This window comes from Danio aesculapii, chromosome 19, assembly GCF_903798145.1.
Source record: "Danio aesculapii chromosome 19, fDanAes4.1, whole genome shotgun sequence".
NCBI classification, from domain to species: Eukaryota; Metazoa; Chordata; class Actinopteri; order Cypriniformes; family Danionidae; genus Danio; species Danio aesculapii.
The window spans coordinates 44,689,166-44,713,815 of record NC_079453.1 but is presented as its reverse complement, the minus strand read 5'-3'; the positions used below and the strand labels follow the sequence as shown (position 1 = coordinate 44,713,815).

At 37.2% G+C, this 24,650-nt stretch overlaps 1 protein-coding gene across 1 annotated transcript; it reads right to left on the bottom strand.

Annotated features, from left to right (window-relative positions):
* pogza (pogo transposable element derived with ZNF domain a) lies at positions 1 to 24,111 on the bottom strand. Its single transcript, XM_056479715.1, is given in 20 exon segments — positions 1 to 1,856; positions 1,859 to 2,295; positions 5,669 to 5,693; positions 5,790 to 5,902; positions 5,997 to 6,056; positions 6,140 to 6,280; positions 8,011 to 8,198; positions 8,734 to 8,868; positions 8,958 to 9,104; positions 9,200 to 9,300; positions 10,774 to 10,925; positions 14,367 to 14,698; positions 14,800 to 14,888; positions 17,697 to 17,897; positions 19,948 to 20,154; positions 20,749 to 20,833; positions 21,065 to 21,153; positions 22,251 to 22,355; positions 22,529 to 22,626; positions 23,996 to 24,111. Coding segments are annotated over 20 exon segments (3,879 nt in total). The 5' UTR covers positions 24,001 to 24,111; the 3' UTR covers positions 1 to 687.
* Between the last annotated feature and the right edge of the window lie 539 nt (positions 24,112 to 24,650).

Genomic DNA, 24,650 nt, shown 5'->3' with positions numbered 1-24,650 from the left:
TTACATACCTAAAGCTGTTTATTCATTAGCACATAATCAAGTATGTTACAGTATAACCCTAAATACAATAGGTGATGATTTCAACACATTTCTATTTACATTCATGCACATTCTGATAGATCAAACCTGATGAAAAAGGCAACAGTGATGAGAAAAGGTGTAACAAGTTGCACATTCGTCCACCGAAGAACAATAGAAGGCATTACTAATAGGGATCTTCAACAAATTAAATCCAACCAATATTTACATATACAAGCAATAACCTACATTTGCATGACTTGTTTTTTTTTAATTTCATTCTCCAAAAATGAGACGAGTTTCTAATGAGAAAAGGCACATAATAAACTCCCTAAAGCATGGGTCACCAAACTTGTTCCTGGAGGGCCGGTGTCCTGCAGATTTTAGCTCCAACCCTAATCAAACACACCTGAACAAGCTAATCAAGGTCTTACTAGGTATAGTTGAAACATCCAGGCAGGTGTGTTGAGGCAAGTTGGAGCTAAACCCTGCAGGGACACCGGCCCTCCAGGACCGAGATTGGTGACCCCTGCCCTAAAGAGACAGCTCACCCTGCTCATCCACTTGTTCCAAACCCATTTGAGTTTCTTCTGTTGAACACGAATTACGATATTCTGAAGAATGGTAAAAACAACCATTTTAATGTGAACTGTCTCTTAAAAGAAGAACCTAAAGATCTGTAATTTCCGAGTCCTCAAAACCATGGAAAGTCTCCACATCACTGTCCTTCTCGAAGATCTTTTTCAATGCGAGCATGCTGGACTGCGGAGATGGCCAGGATTCTGCAGAAACGACGCTGGAGGTCTCGGCTTTCTGCTCTTCAACTTTATCTCCTTGCAATTTACTGACGAGCAGAGCTTCGGTGAGACTCCGCATGAGCTCCGCAGGTGCCTCTGAGGATTCATTTGTGCTCAAAATCCAATCGAAAGAGCGGAAGAGATGTTTGGGCTCTGCTTTAAGCACATCCAGAACGTCTGTAAACCAGCGAGCGATTATAATGGCGATGTCAGACGCTTTGGCTCCAACCAATTCCTGTGGTGCCTTCGTGACATGTTCAGTCCAGTTTGCCTGCATGAACTCGCGCAACACCGGCCCCATACACACTTCCAGTGGCTGTAGGCGGCGAGAGCAACCGTGCGGGATCAATCCTGGAAGAGTATTAACGCTATTGAGCGCTGCCAAGAACTCATTGGAGGTGTGGCCTTTGTAGGGGTCCATTATTAATAACCCTTTGCCACCAGAACTCGGGTTAACATATGGACTCCACACTTTGTCCATCCAAACTTGAAGGCGTTGCTCATTTGTGAACCCTTCAGGTCGAGCCTCCAGGATGACGGAGTCAGACAATGTATGTGCATCAAGCTTTAGAGGCTCGCTTTTGACAAAAAGCATGACGGATAATGAGTTCCCATCAGCCAATGCTGTAAACACAACATCTATGGTTGGTTCTGTGGTGCCTATCAGTTTAAAAGCAGACATCATGGATGTTGAATCCACCATCTTCTCCATATCCACAAAGATGGACAGCTCGTCCATGGTGCCTATTGAGGACAGACTAAATGTTTGGGAGTTGACTTGCTCTTTTAGAAAGCTGGAAAAGGAGCGCTCTAGGTGCTGGCAATTAAATGGCGGCAACTTGCTGGATGTTGCAAACGCCTGCACGCCCAGATCATGGCGTAGGAAGAAATCAACCACCGAATCGTAAGAGAAGTCTCGCGAATCATGCTTGCACATGAATTCCAACAAGTTTTCTTCGCTGATTGGTAGCTGCTGCTCACGTTGGCAGTAAACCCATTGAATTAGCTTATCCGCTGCCTGCGGTGTCAAGAAGTATTTGCTTTTGATGGTTCAACCCGAGTTTGGCGTTTCAAAAGCAGCGAGTGAACTTCCTCTGGTGGCATATTGAAGCGAATGGCAGCTTGAGGGACGCCACAACATAGGGCGTACAGCACAACTTTACTCTGAGCAGCAGTGAGCGAGTTTTCTGACGCACGCCCCCTTGTGTTGACATCAGAAATCTCTTTGTGTAAAGCTGGCTTTGGAGCTATTGGCCTGACCTTGCTGGTTTTCTGTGGAACGTCGTTTTTTTCTGTGGGCTGAGCCTGGATGGGGAGGGACGGCATGCGAGCGGGGCTGGCAGGGAGCGTTATTGTGTAACTGGGTTGAAGAAGGGGTATAGAGGAACTCCTGTCCACTTGCTTGACTTGCAAATGCAAAAAGCCCATGTTGTTGAGTCTCTGGCCTCCTCGGAGTAGGTTGGTCGGGATGAAGACAAACCTGCAATGGCATTCATTCAGATGTTACTTCTTAAGACCAAACAAGAGCCTGGCAAACTCAAGCTCGTTTATTAGAATGAAAAGTCTAAGAGGGGATGGGATGAATACAAAATTTGGACTGGATGGACAACATTGGACCTGATGGAGGAATGCATTGATACAAAATGTTAAATGATTCTCTGATATGCAAATTAAAGGTATGGTTTGGCTTAGGTAAGTGGGTAAAGATTTAGTTTTTTGGTTTCAGAAATGGTTTAAGAATCCACTCCAACTCTAGGAATTTGTCTAATATGATGTGATTGGGTGGCTCAGTGGTTAGCACTGTTGCCGCACAGCAAGAAGGTTGCTGGTTCGAGTTGGCATTTTGTGTGGAGTTTACATGTTCTCCCCATGTTGGAGTGGGTTTCCTCCGGGTGCTCCGATTTCACCCACAGTCCAAACACATGTGCTATGGGTGAATTGGATTAACTAAATTGGCCGTAGTGTATGAGTGTGTATATGAATGTGAGTGTATGGGTGTTTCCCTGTACTGGGTTGCGGCTGGAAGGGCATCCGCTTCATAAAACATGCTGGAATAAGTGAAGTTTATTTATTAACTAATTTCGAGGGGATCAAATGATTATGATTGAACGCGGCTGGTTCTGCATTAACTATGTATGATCCACCAATCAGACGATTCCTAACCCACTATAAAGAGCCAGGTTTGCTCACTACAGTCATCTTCGATGGAAGATCCCCCCCTTTCACCCCTACTCCTCCACCTTTCCCTTCACAGGGGAGCACGGTGGCCCAGTAGTTAGCACTGTTGCCTCACAGCAAGAACGTCATCGGTTTCAGTCCTTTAACAGGTCGGCTGTCGTTTCTGTGCGAAGTTAGCATGTTCTTCCCGTGGTTCTTTCCCCCGGGTTCTCCGGTTTCTTCCCACATTCTAAAAACATGCACTACAAGTTATTTGATCAACCTAAAGTTAGCACTACAGTCAAACTCATCCAGCAGCATATCTCTTCATTACAATCATTTTAATCATCAGCTCATATCAAAAAGGGGGAGCTGTTGAAATCTACCTGAGCTCAAAGGTCCCCTCTCGCCCTGCAAACGGGAGGGAGCCCAGGGCTCTCTCCCAAGACAGCATGCCAAACTTGGGACAGCATGCCAAATGTGAACTCTTGAATTGGTTATTCATTCCGCTGTGGTGACCCCTCATAAATCAGAGACTAAGCCGAAGGACAATGAATGAATGAATGAATGATATGGTTGATTTTCACCATGTTTGGAACAGATGCGAGTATTAATGAGCTCTACAATGTAATCAGAAATAATCATACTGTAGTTGTGAAAAAATACTTTAACAAATTGAGTAGATGTCTTTGTGGATGAGAATCCTTTTAACTGAATTTGTAGGTTAATTTTAGCTAGAAATGGTGAATAAATAAGCCACAGGAGTAACCTATTTTGAGTTGTGTTGTGAGCGACGCAGTAGTGCTGTCGCCTCACAGCAAGAAGGTCACTGGTTCGAGCCTCAGCTGGGTCAGTTGGCATTTCTGTGTGGAGTTTGCATGTTCTCCCTGCGTTCGCATGGGTTTCCTCCAGGTGCTCCGGTTTCCTCCACAGTCCAAAGACATGCAGTACAGGTGAATTGGGTAGGCTAAATTGTCCATAGTGTATGAATGTGTGTGAATTAGTGTGTATGGGTTTCCCAGTGATGGGTTGCGGCTGGAAGGGCATCCGCTGTGTAAAACATGTGCTGGATAAATTGGCAGTTAATTCAGCTGTGGAGACCCTAGATTACTAAAGGGACTAAGCCGAAAAGAAAATGAAGGAATGAGTTGTGTTGTGGACGAAATATGGGGTAAATTATAATTACACTTGACAATAAGGGCTGACAGAGATGTATTTAGAAATTTGTATTATATACACACACACACACACCTAAACATAGGCAGGAATTAATGCCAACCATCTCATAAACCGATATTATTGGTGTCTTGTCACTACAGAAAAATCACAGTAATGAGATGAGTGATATGACACGATGCATAAATGTGCATTAAACATTTATATTCAGCAGTTTACATTAGGGTTGGGCGATGTCAACCAATTTGGCATCGTATGATATCTAATGTGAAACATCGCGATGGACAACTGCATCGTCGTCATAGGCAGCAGCTGATTAAATATTCATGAATAATTGATAAATTCATAACGGATTAGGTATTTGTAACCTACCATTTCAACTACCTGACCAGGATGGTCTTTATTTTACCCATAACCAAATCATAAATAAATAAAGATAAGTTACACACAAATTACCACCTGTCAATCACTTTATCCGCGGGAGTATCTGAGGTTTTCGCTAAAATTACTAAGTACACGCGTGAAAGCGAAAGTCTCAAGTGGTGCTCACTGCAGAGCCACTTGGTCAGAGCTGAGCTCCAGCAAGGGGGAGCTTGAGCTCCAGCTCCTCCTTCCTTGCACTTCTTCTACGAGTGATGTCACTGGGGGTTGGGGTTAGGGGTGGGGTGGTTGTACGCATTAAAACAGCTTACAGGAGGAGGAGCTCAAGCTCAAGCTCCCCCTCGCTGAAGCTCAAATGGCTCTGCAGCGAGCAGTGTCTCGAAAGTTTCTCGCAGTGTACTGATGCTGTGACACGTTCCCTGAGAGATTCAAAAGACAGAAGAGTCGTTCAATAGAGACAAGATTAATTAATTATCACATTTAACAACTACCAGCGGTACATCCTTGATAAACTGTCCAACGTGCACTGCTCACTGGGGTTTTGTGCCCAGAGCACTAGCTGCTGACTGCCTGGAGCTCAGACTTGCGCGTATGCCTGTGTGTGTGTGTGTATGTATGCGTGTGTGTGTGGTCACGTGATGTTCGTTCTCAGCAGTATAGTGTGGAATGAGGGCTTTTCAGAAATGCTAGATGAAACGCCAGTGTGGACATGGATCGTTTTCATTCTAAAACGCCATTTTAAAACTAAGACGTATTAATGTAAACGAGGCCTGAGTGTGTATTTTTCGCGAGAGGGTTTGAGAAGGGGCGGAGGATTGCCATGCTGCCTCAGGATCATGATGTCTATCGGCCATCGGCGATGTACGATGGCATCGTCTATCGGCCAAACCCTAATTTACATGTGTGTGTGTGGCAAATCATACAAGCACATGTGGCAAATTTCACATTAAAATAACAAAAAGTTAATTTTTTAAAAAATTGTTGTAATATCATTAGGAAATGTTGTGGCCTCATGCGTGCATATTGATAATCTCATGTGGTTTGTCAGTGTTTTTGTTCCTTTATAAGTGAGAAAATGAACTGAATTCAACGTTTGGCCGGACTATCACTTTAAAACTTAACATGTAAAATTAGCTTACCTTTTAAAGCCTTGTGAAAACCCTTCTGAAACATAAGGAATTTTATTAGCAAGTGTAATATTATCATTATGAAAACATTACTCTATTATAGTCTTTGTTTTGTTAGAAATTAAAAGCTCACCTCGAATGGTGGACCGGCTAGCTTGATGTTTAGGAAAATCAGCGAGATGTTTGGCCATCGAATCTCCAATTGTAGTATTGAACTTACATTTGGTACAACTTAGACGCCCCTTTCTGCAAACATTTTCATCATGATCATGACTGAGGATTAAAGTAATATTACATTCACATTAAATAGAGAAAGATAAAAAATAAAAGCATGTCTTACTTTGGGCAGGGTTTGTATAGTGTAATATATCTCTTGGTGCTCTTACGAGGGACATGCACACTGTAATGAAAGAAGAGGACATGAAAGACTATTAAAAAAATAAAACACTACCTTACAGACTGTAAAAATGTGAAGGTTTTCACCTGATCATGTGATTGGCATAGGCTCTGGAACAGCAGGTACAGTATCGGCAGAGTGAGCAGCTCACATAGGTGGGGAAATGGTTGGAAAAATACGGGATATCATGGTTGCATTCCATACAGTAGTATTTTTCTTTTGTGTTGCTGGAAGAATAAAATCAATGCAATGCCAGAAGATTAGTATAGTATTGTTTTAGTGTATTATAATTATAGGTGGGCATAGATTAATTTTTTAAATCTAGAATAATCTCACTGTAATCTTGGAATTAATATAGATTAATCTAGATTAAAATGGCTCATTTGAATTCTGTCGAAGGCATTCAGAATATGTGTGGTACCCATATAATGACTAAAAGTCTGAGAACGGGTTTCTCAAGCCAGGTGGCTTGAGAAAATGCAGAAATTTTTCTTTCCATTTGGTGTGCGTTAATAAATTCCATAACACTCTCACCAGTCCTTACTTCTTATTTGCGTCTAATACCCCAGTTCGTCAAGGGGGCATGAATGAAACGTTCATGAGTGAAGGTGAAACTGCCGAACTGCAGTTAAAGTCACCAAAAAATACAGAAAACTTTTACATGAAAGCACTTCACGTAAACATCTTAATTATATTATTGTCTATTAAGGCAAATAACTAGATTACAGATGTCCATGCAAGTGTAGTCAGTAGTGTCTTGGAAGTAAGTGAAAGATCCAGCATCCTGCTGATTTGTTTTGTCAGACAGCTCACCGGTTTGACTTTCATTCACCGTCATTCATTTTAAAAAGCACCAGGTACATTTTATTTGTATATGTTTTACTTGAACGCATAAACTCTACAGGTGCCTGATCGTTAGACGCGGAGCTAACAATCAGATTCACTCTAGTGAACTGCATCCATAATAACACGTCACGTTTGAGGTGGTAATTTCACAGTAGGAATACACACAGGTTCGAAGACTCGTTCTCGACACCTACAGTGCAATTCGGTCAGGTATACATCCGCGCTAAAATATAAAGGTGAAAGTCATCATAGCTTGCGTAAATAGAACCAAGCTCCCAACCCAACTTTGAGAATAGATTAACAGCGATATTTATTTATTTTTTTAAATCGCCCGATAAGAGTCTCGCGTTAACGCAGCACGTTAACGCCTATAACTGCCCACTATTAATTATAAATGTTAAAACAAATTTAAAGAGGTCAAATAATTCCTTATAAATATATCCGAATCTCAGGTGTTTTCAATAATATGGAGAAAACCATGTTAATAGTCCTCGTGCTGCAGGTATTGGGAGGTTTGCTTAAGGTGTGGAGATTTCGTGCAGTGAGAGGTTTGCGTCTTCAAAAAACAACGACAGTTTGTATTCATTGAACAGTAAGAATGATTAATAAACGCACATGAAACGGTCCCTTAAAAGTCACGTCTCGCTTTCATTTTCGGGCTTTGGTTCGTTTTGCACTCACACACAAGTGTACCGCGCCAAAGCCCAAGTGAACCGGACTGAGCCAGATTCAGAGCACTCACACTTCTCAAACGATCCGGGAAACGGGCCTGGGCACAGTTCGGATAGCATAGTGCGAGTAGGCCCTTATTCTTTAGACAAACAAGTAATCCGTACAAGCTATTCCACACACAAAAAAATAGTTTTTTGGTAATCTTCAAAGTCTGAACATTTGCTTCTGTTAATGTAACAACGCCACTCTTACCGTTAGTTTGCTATGAGGGAATGGTGCACCAAAAGAAATCCCCGCCCCCTACTCAATATTCCATTTCAGTTGGAAGCACATTAGCATACTAAAAAGTAAGTCTCAGCAACATCTGGTTCACATCGACTTTAAAAGCAAGTTAAAAGTGTATAGCATACAGCATATCAGGACACGAAAAAAAACTCACAAATTGCTCTCAAACTTGACCATCAGCTCCACCATACTTTCCACTGGCTTTTTCTTCACAGGAATGATTTTGCTGTTGATATTTTGAGATTGGTCAGGTGTTGATGTGGTGTTTGGGCAAGGCTCCACTGGAGATTCTCCTATCTGAGCTCTGTTGTCAGTTTTGTCAGCATAAGCTCGGATGATTATCTGAAGCAGACATGAGGGAAATACGTTAAAGCCATCAAACTAGCAATAAATATAAACTGAAGTTTAAAGGGCACCTATTATGCCCCTTTTTACAAGATTGTGTCTGTCCATAGAGTGTATATGTGAGTTTCAGCTTAAAATACCACACAGATAATGTTTTATAACTCTTTAAAACTGCCACTTTTAGGGTTTGATCCACATTGTTGCTTTAAATTCAAATGAGACTGTGCTCTTTTCAAAAGAGGGTGGAGCTATGAATGCCTATGTGTTAGCATAGTGGCATATTCTGAACTCTAATGGTAGACGGCTGCTTCTCACTCAGGGCTGTCTATGCTTATGAGGGAGAGATGGTCACTAATGGGCGGGGCTTTCCCCCTCTGAAGGAGAATGTCAATCAAAGCGTTTCTGCAGATGTGCGATTAAACATTAATACCATTAGAGGCTGAATATATTCACACACTGCTGCCACACAACCCTGTACGAAAGTTATTTTTGCATAATAGGTCCCCTTTGAAACATTTAGAAAGTCTCTTACCCTAGTACCAGGTACAAGGCCCTCCAATTGCTTGGGCTTGACATAAGTCCTGTGAAACCTTTGTTTGTGGTACCACTCGTCCTTCTCCGAGCAGAACTGAAGTCGGCATTTATTACAATTTCGTGATCCTTTTTTCTGCATGAATAAACACACACCTTTACATATGAAACACAAAAATATTAACGATAATTAAAAATAATGATAATGCTAAGGACATTGTTTACCTGATGTCTAGTGTAGTGCAACTGGAATCCGCCACAAGACCTAAATATTTTTAGGCAGTACGGGCACAATAAGATGCAGGTGTCCTTGTGCTGCTCTGTGAAGTGGTTTATAACATCTTTGTAAAAAGAGGAGCGGAAATCACACACCTGAGGTCGGAAAACACAAGAGTGACTGACTTTCATCAAATGTTTTTAAGACAAAGCAGTTTTTGTTAATAGGAATGCAATGAAGCATGAGTTACCTTACACATGTAGGGCATCTCGCCAGGCTTGTGCACGTGTTTCATGTGGTTCAGAAAGAGAGGTTCGCTCTCAAACAAGCACTCACAGATCTTGCACACCTCTGCTCAAAAGAATTAAACATTTTTAATTAATTTGCCAACGGTCAAACATTAATAAAACAGTGTGGAGCTGAGAAAAGTCAAGTCAAATATTTAGTTAATTAATTATAGGTAGGTAACGGAAATTATAACATTAGAAAAACATCAAAACAAACTCAAGATACTTATCCACATGATAAAGGAGACACTTATTGTACCAAAGATTTCAATAATCAATTTTCAGCCAAAAAAAAAATACAAGTTACTGTCTTTTACCTTTGCTCAAAATCATAAAAAACAAATGTTTATTGTAATAGTTTTCTTTAAAGAGAACTATTTCTCTTGGTGTGAATTTGCTTTTAATGGGGTCCTATAGTGGTCTTTTACAAAGTCTAGATGTACTAATAAGGGTGTACTAGAGCTGCACGATTAATCAAAAAAAGATCGCGATCTCGTTTCGACCCTACACACAATCTTAATTCAGTTATTCTACGATTCAGCCAATTATATTTTCAAGATCAGAAGAGAAGCGTAAAGGCAGACGCACAAGTCTTCACAGCAACATTGACAGCAATGAGCAACTTTGAAACCTCCAAATGGCGTTAAAAGTATTACATACTGTATTTATAAGGTATAATTCACCCAAAAATGTCATTTCTGTCTTAATGTCATGATGTAGCCGCGGCCGTGAAATGACACGTGAGCTGATGCACTGTTTGTTGACTACTGAAAGGACGCGTGCGAGTACGCAATTGAGGTCTACTTTAGTGAACAGAACCTACATAGGCTGTGAATAACAGCTAATAAAGTTGTAAGTTTCAGTTTGTTGCACAGAACGATCGTTTGGGAGCCGCACGGGAAGTATGATTTCCAAATGAGTTAGCAGCTAACTCACATTCAAGCACATTCAAAACAGCATCATAAGAAATTTAATTCATTGTTACTATTATTGTCATTTTCATCATCATTAATATTCTATTATTAGACATACATTTTGGAATTATAGCTTATAAATATATATATATATATAAATATAAATAATAATAAAAAAAATTATATATATATATATATATATATATATATATATATATATATATATATATATATATATATATATATATATATATATAGTTTATTTCACATTTCTTGCTTGTAAAGGCTAAATACAAATAAAAGTGAACATAAATTAATTAAAGTTATAAAAAAAAGTTATAAGAGCCTGGATGTTATTATAGACTTTGTATTACAGAATTCAGTTTGCAGACATTTGTGGGTACAGACACCCATTGCGTGCGGTCTTTTTTTAATATTGTCCATATCGTTATCGGAATTATATCGTATTGACCGAAATTAAGTATAATATATAAATATATCGTGATATAAATTTTTGCCATATCATCCAGCCCTATGTCACATGTAGTTAGTGCATGAAAAATGTTTTAAAAGCTTGCTCTCGACACATATGTACAATATCATTTTCAGTAGTACAGACTCACTTGAGGACTCTGCTTGATTATGGACGGCCAGGTGGCACTGCAGACCGAAGGGTGTTGAGAAGTTTCTGTAGCAGTGTTGGCATACAGTATGACAGTCCACTTCCCTCGTTCGCCAATCCAGCTCCATGTGGTGTTTCATATGGTTCATCATCCTTTAAAATGAGGGATAAAAATCACTTAAAACTTCTCAAAACAAATAAGTCATTTAGCAAATGCGTTTTTCCAAAGTGACTTAAAATTCAGGAGGCATTCAGCAACTCAACAAGAAGAGGCAACACACACAAGAAGAGCTAATTATATAAAGGAACATGTTTGTGCTCAGAGAATAGAGTGCTAGAGGTTTTTTTTTTTAAAGGGAGAGAATCATTTAATCAGTCTAAATATATTGATTATTATTGTTTTTATTACCGTTTTATCCTAAACTGTTGATTGTTAAATGTACAGGTTATTCAAATCTATTATTACTTTATTGATATATGTGAATAATATGATATTTTAAATAATAATATGATTTATTAAATATCATAATTAATATATCATATTATAGAATCAAAGCTTAAGTTTGATGCCCATATTAAGAAAATGTCTAAGAATATAAAGACAAATTTAAACTGTTTTCTTATGATAAGACCATATATATCTCTTAAAGCAGCGCAAATGTTTCTGCATGCTATGATATTATCACGTATGTCTTATTGTGCAATACTCTGGGGTCAAGCAACTTAGTCAGTTGTTAAGCCTTTGATGTCTCTTTACAAACAAAAAGTAATAGATCAGAAACCAATAAATGGCACCATTGTCAAATTCTTAAAAAGTATAATTAGTTAAGTTTTGATGCTTTTTTTTTGCTTGTTTTAAGTTTTAGTTTTTAAAAACCATGTTAAAGTGTAAAGTAGTCGTATATGAGTTGGTATATAAATTCAGCAGTGATGGGGCGAAGACTAGAGAGGCAGTAAGTGGGAATTGTAGAATCTGCAGATGCAGAACCGCTGTGGGTCAGTCATCCTTTTCAATAAAAGGTTCACATATATGGAATGCCATGCCTGCTGATTTAAAGTTACGATCAGAACTCCCAGTTTTTTCTGTAAAGCTGGGGGAATGGTTGAAATACTTACAGCAATGTGAGCATTAAATATTATTGTGTTTTGTACGCAACATCGGTTGTCTTTGTATATCAATGTCAAGTGTATTGTCCCTGTAAAATAAACAAGCAAATAAAAAAAAAATTATCTATCTATCTATCTATCTATCTATCTATATATATATACACATATACATATATATATATATATATATATATACACATACACACTGTATTTTTTTATTAAATGTTTATGATCTTCTTTATGTAAACTTCATAAAAGCTTTGGCAATGCATTTTTAACATTTGTCATGCCAATAAAGCAATTATAGAATTGAATTGAATTCTCCAGGTGGTTTGTCAAGCCCACTCACCTGTGTGAAGCAAACAGCAAACTTCATAAATGCAGTGTCAGATAATGTGTCACTGAGGTGAATGAGTGTGTTTTCTACAGGTGGTTTTGTTAAGCCCACTCACCTGTGTAAGTCACACTCAGGATTTATAGTAATTTGGGGTAAAGAAGAGGGGTCTTAGCGTGCTTTCACACCTAGACTTTTGTTTCAGAACCTAGCGCGTTTCTCCAGTTGGCCTGGTTCGTTTGGCATATGTGAATCCAGCAATCGTGCTCAGATCCGTGCCAAAACAATCTGTCCGAGATTGCCTGAATGAGGTGGTCTCAGCTCAATTGAAACGATCGCTGGAGTAGATTCACTGTAGTGAGAAAGCTAAACGATCCAACGAACTAATGAACCAAGCTATATCACAGTGTATTATGGACATGTAATAGGCATATATACGGCTAGATGAAGAGAGAGTTATGAGCAGGGTGGGATGTCATTCCTACCAGTAAAAGTGGGTTTCGTGGTGTTAAATACGAAAGTGAAAGCCTGATGAACTATTAATGAGAGCTGTTTATCAATTAGGAAAATTGACCGAACTGCAGTCTTGATTTATCTGTTATTTCTCTCTATAATGTAAAGCCTATGATGCATGACTCTAGCCAACAGCTATGTGTGAGGAATCTTACCTCTGATTTTATATTGGGTGACGATGTCTTCTGTGGGTGTCACTATTCAAAATGAATGTGCAGCTTTTCACTTATAATGTCTTATTGCCATAAATTAAAATAAGGTTGCATGACAGCTGAGGGGGACTCTGAAAAATAAACTGTGAAACTCTGACCAATGTGAGGCCCCGTTTACACTAATACGTTTTAGTTTAAAAAAGGCATTTTAGAATGAAAACGATCCGTGTCCACACTAGCGTTTGACCCAGCGATTCTCTCCGTCCACACTGCACCACTAAAAAAGCACATCACGTGACCACACACACACTCTGGCATGCACTGCAGCGTGCTTTGAGCACATCTACCCATATGAGAGCTGTGCACGTCGCACTGCACATCAAGGATCTACCGCTGGATCTAACCTCACTATATTTGTTAAACATTATATTTAATTCATCTTGTTTTCTATATCTAACGACATATTCCCCGACTTTGGTCGTTTGAATCTATTACTTGCTCTCAGGTAACGTGTTTTGGTTGAGCTTCTTAACTAACTATCTTAATATCTTAATTAACGTAACAACATACACTGATTCTGCACATTGACCGATCCCTTGCATTTATTTCTCATAATATAAACGTATTACACGTTATACTTTCATAACGGCCATTATTAATTATTAAAACTGATATTCAGCAAAAGAGAGGGTGTGTTTCGTATTTTCAATGAAAATGAAAGGAGGCAGTAGTGTTATAGGCTTTGTTTTGTTATAAATATGCATACAGTAAAGATGACAGTCATATTAATAAATAGCTACACAACGCCTCAACATTTCTGGAGTCTGTTCAGTTGCTAATATCAAAATAAAAATAGGCAGTTCCTTATATCATGTTTTCATTTTATTGTTAAGAAAGTAAAACAACGTAGCCAGGGTGATGTGGATGAGGTTATAAAGTAGATTTAGATTTAGTGTTCTTGGGAGTTTGTTTTCTTCGCGAAGTCTGAACTTACTTAGGACTGAACCATGTGTAGGCTACTTAATATTGAGGAAAAAGGCCCAATCAGATAGGCGAACGTGTGCAGCCCCAGCTACGTTTTCAGATGTCTCTGTTTTCCCCCATTCACACTGAGACGGAGCAGCAGCGTTTTAAAACCAAAATGGCCTCTTCAGCGTTTCCAAAACGCTCTGTTTTCGGCACTCGAAACTTTCGGCACTCGTGTGGACGGATGGCATAACCGTAGCAAAATGTATGCGTTTTCAAACTAAAACATATTAGTGTAAACAGGGCCTGAGGAGAGTTACTCGCACGTGACTTGTTTTAGCTATTTTGGTCTGTTTAGAAACATTGCCGTGTGAAAGCGAACCATATTGCACCATATTGTAACAATTTAATTCCCTGTTTCTGAACAAAAGAATTGATCTACAGGTGTGAAAGCACCCTTAATTTTATTCACCGGTATAACACAGTAATAACTGTTCAAGAAGCAATCCAAAAACAACTTACTCAATGTTGCCTATTAACTTCTTGGAACAGAGATGGCATTTCATTGTAACATGCTCCTCTGGATATCTGATGTCTGCAGGCCGGCCAGGGTGTTGACCATAGAAGAAGTCTTCAACCAGCATGATCATTCTGCCCTGTTCATCTAAATCTCCAGAGCGAGGGTTAGGTGCTCCCTCGGACAATTCGCAAGAAGTGACGTCTTTCTGAGAGGTTTCTGAAGATGCAGAGGAGGCGTGAGTGTCACACGGGGGCCGTTTTGAGCGGGCTTTGAGCCTATTTCTAGTTTGGGATTTCAGGCTCCAGATGCTCTTGATAAGTTCTTGACTGCATTGCTGGAAAATGAGGGGGAACAAGATGAATGAACATGAGTGTAAAGACTTAAAATGGATAAATTTGTTTACATCTAAGAAGAAGGGAACGGATGAAAACTTACACAGAAATATCCACGGAGGGGCAGACTCTTTTGGTAAATGGCTTTACAGCGAGGACAGGAATTCGATGAACTGGAGGTTCTTTTCAGTGCTATAAAACAAAAAATATTTGATTCATTTTTCTTCAATTATTTCTTACTGCGATAGTTCAGCTAATGCAAATATTGACATCATTTGCACATCATCATGTTGCTTCAAAATATGTGAAACTATTCAATCAAAAAGGCTGATTCGTTTAGGAACAAAGCAAGAATTAGCATTGCTAATATGCAACTTAGACCTTTTTCACATTTCCAGGTTTCTCAGTAGCTTGCTAAACATAGAGTGCAGTGAGTAGGAGTACAACAAATCATTTATTTACAATCATATTTGCTGAAATAGTAAAAGACAAACTCCATGATGGTGTTATCAAAACTTTCAGAAAAACTAACAATAATAACGGCAGCCAGAAGAAAGAATAACATCAAATTTACTCTCAGCCCCATAGACGCAGCTTTAGAAACACCTCGCATAAGCTGTAATTAATTTTTGTAATTTGATGCAAAGACAATTTAATACATACATAAATACATATAAATGTTTTTACGCTTTTTTTTATTTTAATCAAAATATTAAAAACTTTTAAGGATTTAGGATTTTGAAGACCGTTAAACGCGTCATAATCTTATGAAAAGGGTCTATTGTTTCCAACTGTTTTCATTCTTAAATGCGAAATACGAACCGACAAAGAGTCTAAAATGCAACTCACTAAACATTAACTGTATAAAACCAATATCATATTCACATTATATTCGGGGAAAATGGCACATTACTGTGACATTACTGAACTAAATGTTATATTATGGAATAAATAAAAACCTCATACAGAGATATGCTTGCTACCATAACCTGAATTCTGGTGTTATTCTAACTATAATATAATAGCCTTTATCACACTGTTAATGTTTTTTAAACAGTCAAGATGTATTTTATTGTTTTTTGCACGCAAAGCAAAGCAAGCAACCTAAAGATTTTTGCATGAATAATACTGCGATACTTAAATTCAGCACATCTCTGTTAGAAAAGTTGAAAATTTTCATTTTTGAGCGAACTGTCCCTTTAACTGCATAAAAGGATAGTTCACCCAAAACTGAAGAATCTTTAGTTTTGGAAACTGTGAATCTGCAATTTTGGAACCAGGAAACCTTTTGACTTCCACAGTGTTTATTTTTATGAAGAAACTCAAAGGTTTGAAGCCACTGGAAAAGTAAATAGTGAGTAAATTTTTATCTTTGGGTGAACTATCCCTTAAAAAAAACCTTAAAGTCCATGTGAAATCAAATGTTACTGTTTATTTTGTTAGGGCACTTTGCTATTCTTTAGGTGAACAACGAATCTGTGCATCTGGAAAAAAAAAGTTTGTTTGGCAATTTTCAATCAAAGTCTCAATCAAATTTACTTCTGCATTTGGAGTGACCGTCCTTCTCTGTTGACGTCAGTTTGACACGTCAGCACAATATTCGTAACCACACCCCCTTACCATTACTTTGTTAAGAGGAAATGATGCGTAAAAATAAAGCTCCGCTTCTTACTCAATATTCCAATTCAGTTGGAACTACATCAACACACTGAAAAACAAGTCTCAGCAACTTCTGGTTCACACAGACTTTAAAGAGTCACGAAACACCAAAACACATTTTGAGCGGTTGACAGTCATATATGTGTCCCACGCTGTTAAAAACACTATTAGGACACAAATATTTTACAAAAAAGTGAAAATTGGTTGTTTTTGCGTTATTTCGAGCAAATTGGTTCTTCCGGTTTGAAACTAATTTTTGAAGCTGCGTCACAGCCATTAGATCTTAGCATGTATTCTAGCGTGTAGACTGGCTGTCTGTACTTTGTGACGTCTCTGAGTGTGCTGCATTCATTCATGAGAAAGACTTGGTTTAAACCTATCAGCACGCTCTATTGTGTATGCGGTGCAACTTCATTAATATGCATGATAGCAGCGAAGACTGTTTTACCTGATACAGTGTTCAGACAGCAGAGAGACGCCACGTTGTGTTGCCAAAACAAGTGGAAGAAAAACAAGAACAGTTTAGAGACACTGCTCGTCAGAGTTGTGTTTATTAATGTGCTGCAATGAAGGTTTTGTTTTCGTTTTCCCGCTATGAGAGCGCAGCTGGACTCACGTGTGGATTACAGTGCACGCGACACGCCAAGTGTAAACATCGCAATCAAACTATTACTGTTGTGTTGAATTTTCGCCACATTTTGTCAGTCTATACACACACGGCTTTCTGACGCTACCTACCCAGTGCATCTAAGTTACAGAGAAATGCAGAGGGTTTTTTTCTCTCATACGACGTGCGGTATCAAATATTCCACAGTCACTGTCTCCTCTGCGTCTGTGTGTTTGTTTTCCCGCAGTTAAATAAAGTCTGAGACTGATTGGCTGCATAAAATATTGCATATTTGCTATTTAACATTGGCAGAAAATACTATGTGAAAGAGTAGTGCGTCTCAATTCACAGCACTAAGGAAAAATGCTGAGTTTTTTTTTTCTTATACGACGTGCGGTATCAAATATTCCAGTCACTGTCTCCTCTGCGTCTGTGTGTTTGTTTTGCCTCGGTGAAAATCAGCGCGTGCCCAAATGTAAACTACCATTTTTATCCAAACCCTTCCCTCTTTTCCTCCCCCGACACTCCCACCTAAACAGAGCTAGACACACCCACTTTCCTGACTTTTTCTAAACTAGAGGTGTGAAAACACTCTGTTGAGACAGGGGGGTTACATGGCCCTTTAAGCCAATTTCTAAAACACCACCACCAACACTCAATATAGCAAATAAAAAATAAAAATTAGATCTAAAAAACACAAGGATTAAGAAAAAAAATCTGAAAAATGTTCTGACCATTACTCGCTGTGCCAGGAGCAGGAGCAAATATCTGCATTTGAGGCTTGAAGGTCTGAGGAATCCCAGCAGCCAGGATCTGCACTGGAGTTCGCTGTGGTTTACTGTTCTGGATGGGCTGAGCTACTGAACACATCACTTGCCCAGCAGATCCAGGAGCTCCAGGATACTTCATAAACTTTATTACTTTAATCATTGATCCTAAAAAAAGCAAACAAGTAAAGGATAGATAACGGTTAGAACTGACCAATATGCCAAAAATCTCATGTATAATGTCATATCTTGATAATGATATACATCACAATTTACTCAATCAGTTAATATTGACCACATTTTTTAATGTAACTTTATTACTTTTATCATTGATCCCAAAAAGTAAACAAGGAACGAGACCGGTTAGTGGGTGGTGATGTGACAAAAATCCTGTTAATGATATTGATATATCAATCAGTTATCATTTTTTTTATTCTTTGAGAGAGACACTGAACAATCAAAAACCTGCCCCAGAATTAGCTAAATACTAATACATAAATACATAGCTGAGGCAACACGGTGGCTCAGTGGTTAGCAGCACAATTGCCTGGTTTGAGTCGCGACTTGGCCAGTTGGCATTTCTGTGTGGAGTTTGCCTGTTCTCCCTGTGTTGCCGTGGGTTTCCTCCACAGTCCAAACACATGCGCTATAGGTGAATTGGTTGAACTAAATTGGCTGTAGTGTGTGACTGTTAATGAGTGTGTATGGGTGTTTCCCAGTACTGGGTTGCAGCATTGAAGGGCATCCGCTGTGTAAAACATATGCTGGAATAGTTGTTGGTTCATTCTGCTGTGGTGACCCCTGATAAAACAGGGACTAAGCTGAAGAAAAACGAATGAATGAAATGTATAGCTAAATTTCATCTGCACTCTCTTTGCTGCATGCAAAGGATTATTTTGTTTTTACATTAAAGTATATGCTCAAATATGTACTCATTTAAATATGACTATTTTCCTGTATGTGTGTGTGTATATATATATATATGATATATATATATATATAAGATATCTTTTTTTAAATACATTTTTTCAGGGTTTTCACCTTTAATTGATCGGACAGTAGAGAGTATTGACAGGAAAGTGTGGGGAGCAGAGAGAGGGGAAGGATCCGCATAGGACCACAAGGTGGGAATCGAACTCGGGTCGCTGTGAGCACCAGAGTGCATGTGTCGACACACTAACCACTACACCACCGGCGCCGACCTTTTTTATATTTTATCTTTGGGCAAATGTTTGATTAAAAAAGTAGAAATATTAAATCAATATTAATACAAATACAATTAAACAAATATTGTCGTGCTGCACTGCCCTAAGACAGGTCAATGACTTAAGAAAAATTCAAAACAAAATACAATAAACAGGATTCCCAATCTTTCATAAACAGCTGATCCAAGAACTTTCAAGGACTTTAATGCACCACTAATTTCAAATCAAGCACCACTGTAATTCACGCGGCCAGCATATGTAGCGCCATGAAACTACTTACTGTACTTAACATTTCCTTTACACTTAATATTTACATAAAAAAATCAGAGTGATGAATTTTTGAATGTGTCATTTCAAATAGAAATGTGTTATGTTCATAGAACTTTAATCATTTTCCACATCCTTTTTTGACAGCAGCATGACAATTGTTGAAACACCAAAAACTAATTTAATTTCAAATATAATTCAAGCACTTTTCAGTTGACTATTTTCTTATTTTTATGCAGAACTTCAGGGCAAATGTTTAATTAGGAATGTAGAAATGATAAAAATAAACATTAATGTAATATTAAACACTTTTAAAAAAATTAAAATAATAATTGCAGGCCCAACAAAAAAAATATTGTTAAATAAAATGCTAAATTTAAATGTTTACTATCAAGCTTTTTAAACTTCTTGCAATTCATAGTACTGCTTGCATCCAGATTGGTCACCCAAATGATGAAAAAGTATTACTGTAAACCATGTATTTTCCCACACTACAAAATAAACGATAGAGCATAACATGAAAGGATAGACTTTTTATTTTGTCAGTAAGATATACAGTAGTCAACATTTGAAAAGGATCAAAAAAACTCTCCTAAAACAATAGAGGGTGTTTGTTAAGTAATTTTAGGATGAAAGGTTGAAGCACTTCAACGTTGACTACTGCATATTGCACAACCCTAAGATTGGTAAATGACCTAAGAATGTAAAATGCCTTGTTTGTATGTATAAAAAGCATAAATTGTGACCTGGCGCTGTGGGTGGTAGAATGTTGGAGGGTGTGACGTTAAGAGTGGTCCCTCCTGTAGCCACTGAGGTGATGCTCTGCAGGTTTGAGGGGCTGTTGAGGGTTAGTGTGACTGGCATCTGCATAGTGGAGACTTTTCCAGGCGGTGTTTGCTGCACAGCACTCCCTGGAGTTACCATCCGCGGAGCAATCATCTGAGGTGTCTGACCTGAAGAGATCAGGCAAACGTTATTTCAGTAGGATGAGAGATAATGCAAAAAATAAACACTTTATGTATGTATGTATTTATGTATGTATGTATGTATGTATGTATGTATGTATGTATGTATGTATGTATGTATATATACATGTGTTTTATTATATATATATATATATATATATATATATATATATATATATATATATATATATATATATATATATATATATATATATATATATATATATATGTATATATATATGATATACATATATATATATATATATATATATATATATATATATATATATATATATATATATATATATAAATAAAACACACATTTACATTTAAAAAAAATTTAAACTAAATTATATATAAATATATATAAAATATTTTAAAGTACACACATGCATGTGTGCATATACATGTAATAACTTTTATTTTGTACACGATTTGTCATAAATAATCATTAATTATTCATAATTAATACAGCACTAATGAATTTCCATTTCATGCCAACTTTAAAAACAGCAATGCAATTTACAAAAAGTGTCTGGGAGTAAGTGTACAATTGAATCACTGATTTTAGTCACGACTTACCAGCAGTCACAAAACTAACAGGCTGTCCATTCAACAAGTAGGTTCCCAAATTCATTGAGCCAGCCAGAGGCTGACCTGAGTTAGGCTGAAACAGCATATCATCACTTTAATATATTTCTGAAGGTCTGAACATCTCCACATATTTTATGCACATATTTGAATAACAAACATTTTGAAATTACTACATCGTTACTGATCATTTGCAGTGTTTCCATTTGCATGAAAACAGTGCTTTATTTGTCTTTGTGCAAAATTTTAAACACTTCACAATGCAAATTTGCACAGAAACATTAATAGCTAAACAGAAAAGTCAAACCTGAGCACTGAAGTAGATAGTTTGTCCCACAGCTCCACCCGCTGATCCACCTGTCTGGACTGCATTAGGCAGTAATGTAACAGCAGGAGCTAGAGATAAAACATTTTTCAGCTATTTTTAGTAATAAGGACCACTAGGTGTCAGTACAAGTATAGAAGGTTGTAAAGTTCTATTTGGAAAGTCAATTCTACATGAAGTGTTTTTAGCCACCAGTAAACTTCAAGTGAAAGGTTAATGCAACTATTTTCCCTTTTATAAGGTTCCTTTTACAACATCGATGTTGTAATGTAATTAAATTACAATCAGTTGAACAGACTTAAGAATTCATTTATTATATGCAGTGTTGGGCAAGCTACTTGAAAAATGTAGTGAGCTAAGCAATTAGCTACTTTACTTAAAATGTAGCTTAACTACACTAAAAGCTACCCCCTGGGAAATATAGCAAGCTAAGCTAAAAGCTACATGGCAAAATTAGCTTAGCTACATCTAAGCTATTTTTACAATTTTCATTTTTAAGTCGAAGCAACTTAAATCCAAGTCAATCATATCTTAGTGATCAATAAAACGGTCAATGAATCATATTAGGCAGAATAGTTCAGTTCAGTCATTTACTGTAAATAATATGCTGTACTAAACAGAAACACATTATAGTATAACAGCTAAAACAAAAATATCCAATAAAACCAGGTGTTACACAATTAAAGTACTATAGTAATTTATAGTAAAGGGAAATATTTTGGAATAAGCATTATATTGTGTGTGTGTGTGTGTATACTGAGAAATTTAGTTAAGCTAGTAGAGTCACTACTTGTAGCGGCGCTACTGCCCAACAGTAATTATATGTAAAACAAGATGAAAGACCATTTAAACGCAAGCGCCATCAGGAGCAGCGGGCGAGTGCAGAAACTCCATTGAAAATACTGGGGTAATTTTGTTCTCCATATTTTAAAGACAAGGCACAGAACAATGCAAGTTAATGCAGTGCTTTTTGTTTTGTTCTGAGACCCATGTTATATCTTAATTCAGTCAGGCAGTGAAGATCATTGATTTTTAAAGTAAGCACATCTTAAATGCAGTGATTTTGTAGTGGTGCGACAGTTCACCAGAAGCACTTGAGCTAGCTGACTGAAAATTAAACGTCTGTGTGCATATACCCTATTAGAGTGTGTGCATGTTTTCTTCTTACCAGAAGCCAAAGGCACAGCTTGATTTGGGAGTTCGGAAGCAGCTGATGTCAGATCAGCAGAATGTGCTGATATCTGTGCATTAATGACACTTGGTACTACAGTAACTAATAAAAAAGTGAATAAACAAAAAGTCATAATTACTTAGTTATTACATGTACAATTCAGTATGATTACAATAAATGCTTCTAATGAAAGTCTTTTAAATCACTTTTATTTGAACAAGATAAAACAACTTCTAACAAAAATGTATTTTAAAAACATTCAATTTTTTATTTACCTTTGTTAAATCGTTGGCCCCTGTTTTCTGTAACACTCTGGCATGGCTCTAGATCATCTTCATCACATTGCATATAAAGATCAGAATCTGCCATGTTTCTGTAAATAAAGGTAAGCATTCACTGACATCACTCCAATACTGAAAATGAAAAATAACATTAATAATATTAACATTAATAAACAGAAAACCAATTGATTGTTTTGATGTAAGCACTGCAGCTTCTAATTAACAATAACCAGTCTCAATAAAGTATTCATTTTATCATTTAAGTCTGAACAATGACAGATTTCCTCAACAAATTGTATAATATAAAGCAGTAGTTCTCAAACTTTTTTCCAAGTACTACCTCAGAAAAAAAATTGTCTCTCCAAGTACCACCATAATGAGCAGTATTGAAATACAGTAAGGCCAAGAAGAAGGCCGAGTAAAGCATCTTCAGATCTGCACAGTTCAAAAACGTGGCAGATTAAGAATAATTAAGAATATTATTGTCAGCCACTATAAACATTATAAATAGTCTGAACATTAACACTGTTCTGTGCTCAATTGTAAAAAAAAAAAAAAGTCAAAATTTAAATTAAAATGTGCTTTTAAAAGTTAAAAATGGTACTTAAAAAGTAAAAAAAACAAAAAAACCCTGTACTTAAATGTAAAGTATTGTAAAGTAAAATGTTGCCTGGACCTCAGAAATATAGGCTATATGTCATCGACATCATATTCATATATATATATATATATATATATATATATATATATATATATATATATATATATATATATATATATATATATATATATATATATGTGTTTGATAAATTAAAAAATGTATGTAGCATGTACATATGACACATTTGATTTCTCTGTGTACACGTACCACAGTTTGAGAACCACTGATACAGAGGATAAAACATGTTTGTGTCTGCATAAAAATGTACAAAAGAGACGGATATACAAAAAAGGCATATTTTAAAAAGTCTTATACAACTTTGGAGTAAATTATGTCAACATACAAGTATAACATATTTGTAATAATCTAACTACTTACATACTTTTTCCTGACCTGTAGTTTTACATATACATATTGCATATGTCTGTGGTGTGTGCGTGTATCATCATTATTCTAATAAAAAACGCTTGTAAATATACATTATATTAATTTTATTTTATATTCGAACTCAAAAGTTTACATACTTATATTTCTATACATTCTGTCATCTACAAACTACATCTACATAACTGTCATAATAAACTCCGGTCACAACAAATGCACGTTCCCGATCCTCCAGCGGAGCGCGTTCGCGAGGCTAACGTTAGCCCGCCCTGCTAACTGCACGCATGTGAATCCAGCCAACCCGTGCAGCTGTATATGCATAGCTACAGGCGCTAGCATTTACCTGCACAACTTTTAACAAGTTCTTTATACACACAGATGCATTGTTTCTTAGCAAAAAAGAAGGACAGTCTTACCTCATGCGCAGATCTGCATAGATATGATTCCGATTAATAATGCGTATTTTCCTTTAACTCTTCGCGAGCTTTGCCATCACAGAAAAACAATGATCCCTGTTCTGCAGACGCTTTTCCCTCTTTTCTCGCGCTGGTAGGCGAAACATTTAAAAACGTCACTTCCACGAGTGTTTTCCTGCTCACTGATTGGCTGTGATCTTTGCGGGAAAGGCGGGCTAATCGTTATTTTTCATATTTTTAATAAACAATAAAATATTATAGTTAATATAACTGCAGACGACGGGTCAAAGTTTAATTAAACATAACATATGATATGGAAATATGCATGCAGTATAACTTCAGATGTTGAATATTATTATAATTTCGTTTTCTACAAGTTAATTAACGTTAGCATCTGCTGTAAAATAGTACTACTGTGCATTTGTGTTGGCATTTTTAATAGCACTTGTTCGTGTTTTTCTGCTGCACTGATTTACTCGTTACATAACAGTGTTTGTTTATTTATGATGAACAGTTTGCACAGCCATTAGCTTAGCCGGCTACATAGTGCAGTGATCCAAACCCGCTACCGCGGTGTAAACGCCACAAACTGAACTTAATCGTCGAGATAAACAACGATTTTAAAATGATTTTAGTATGATAGCATCGTGTAATA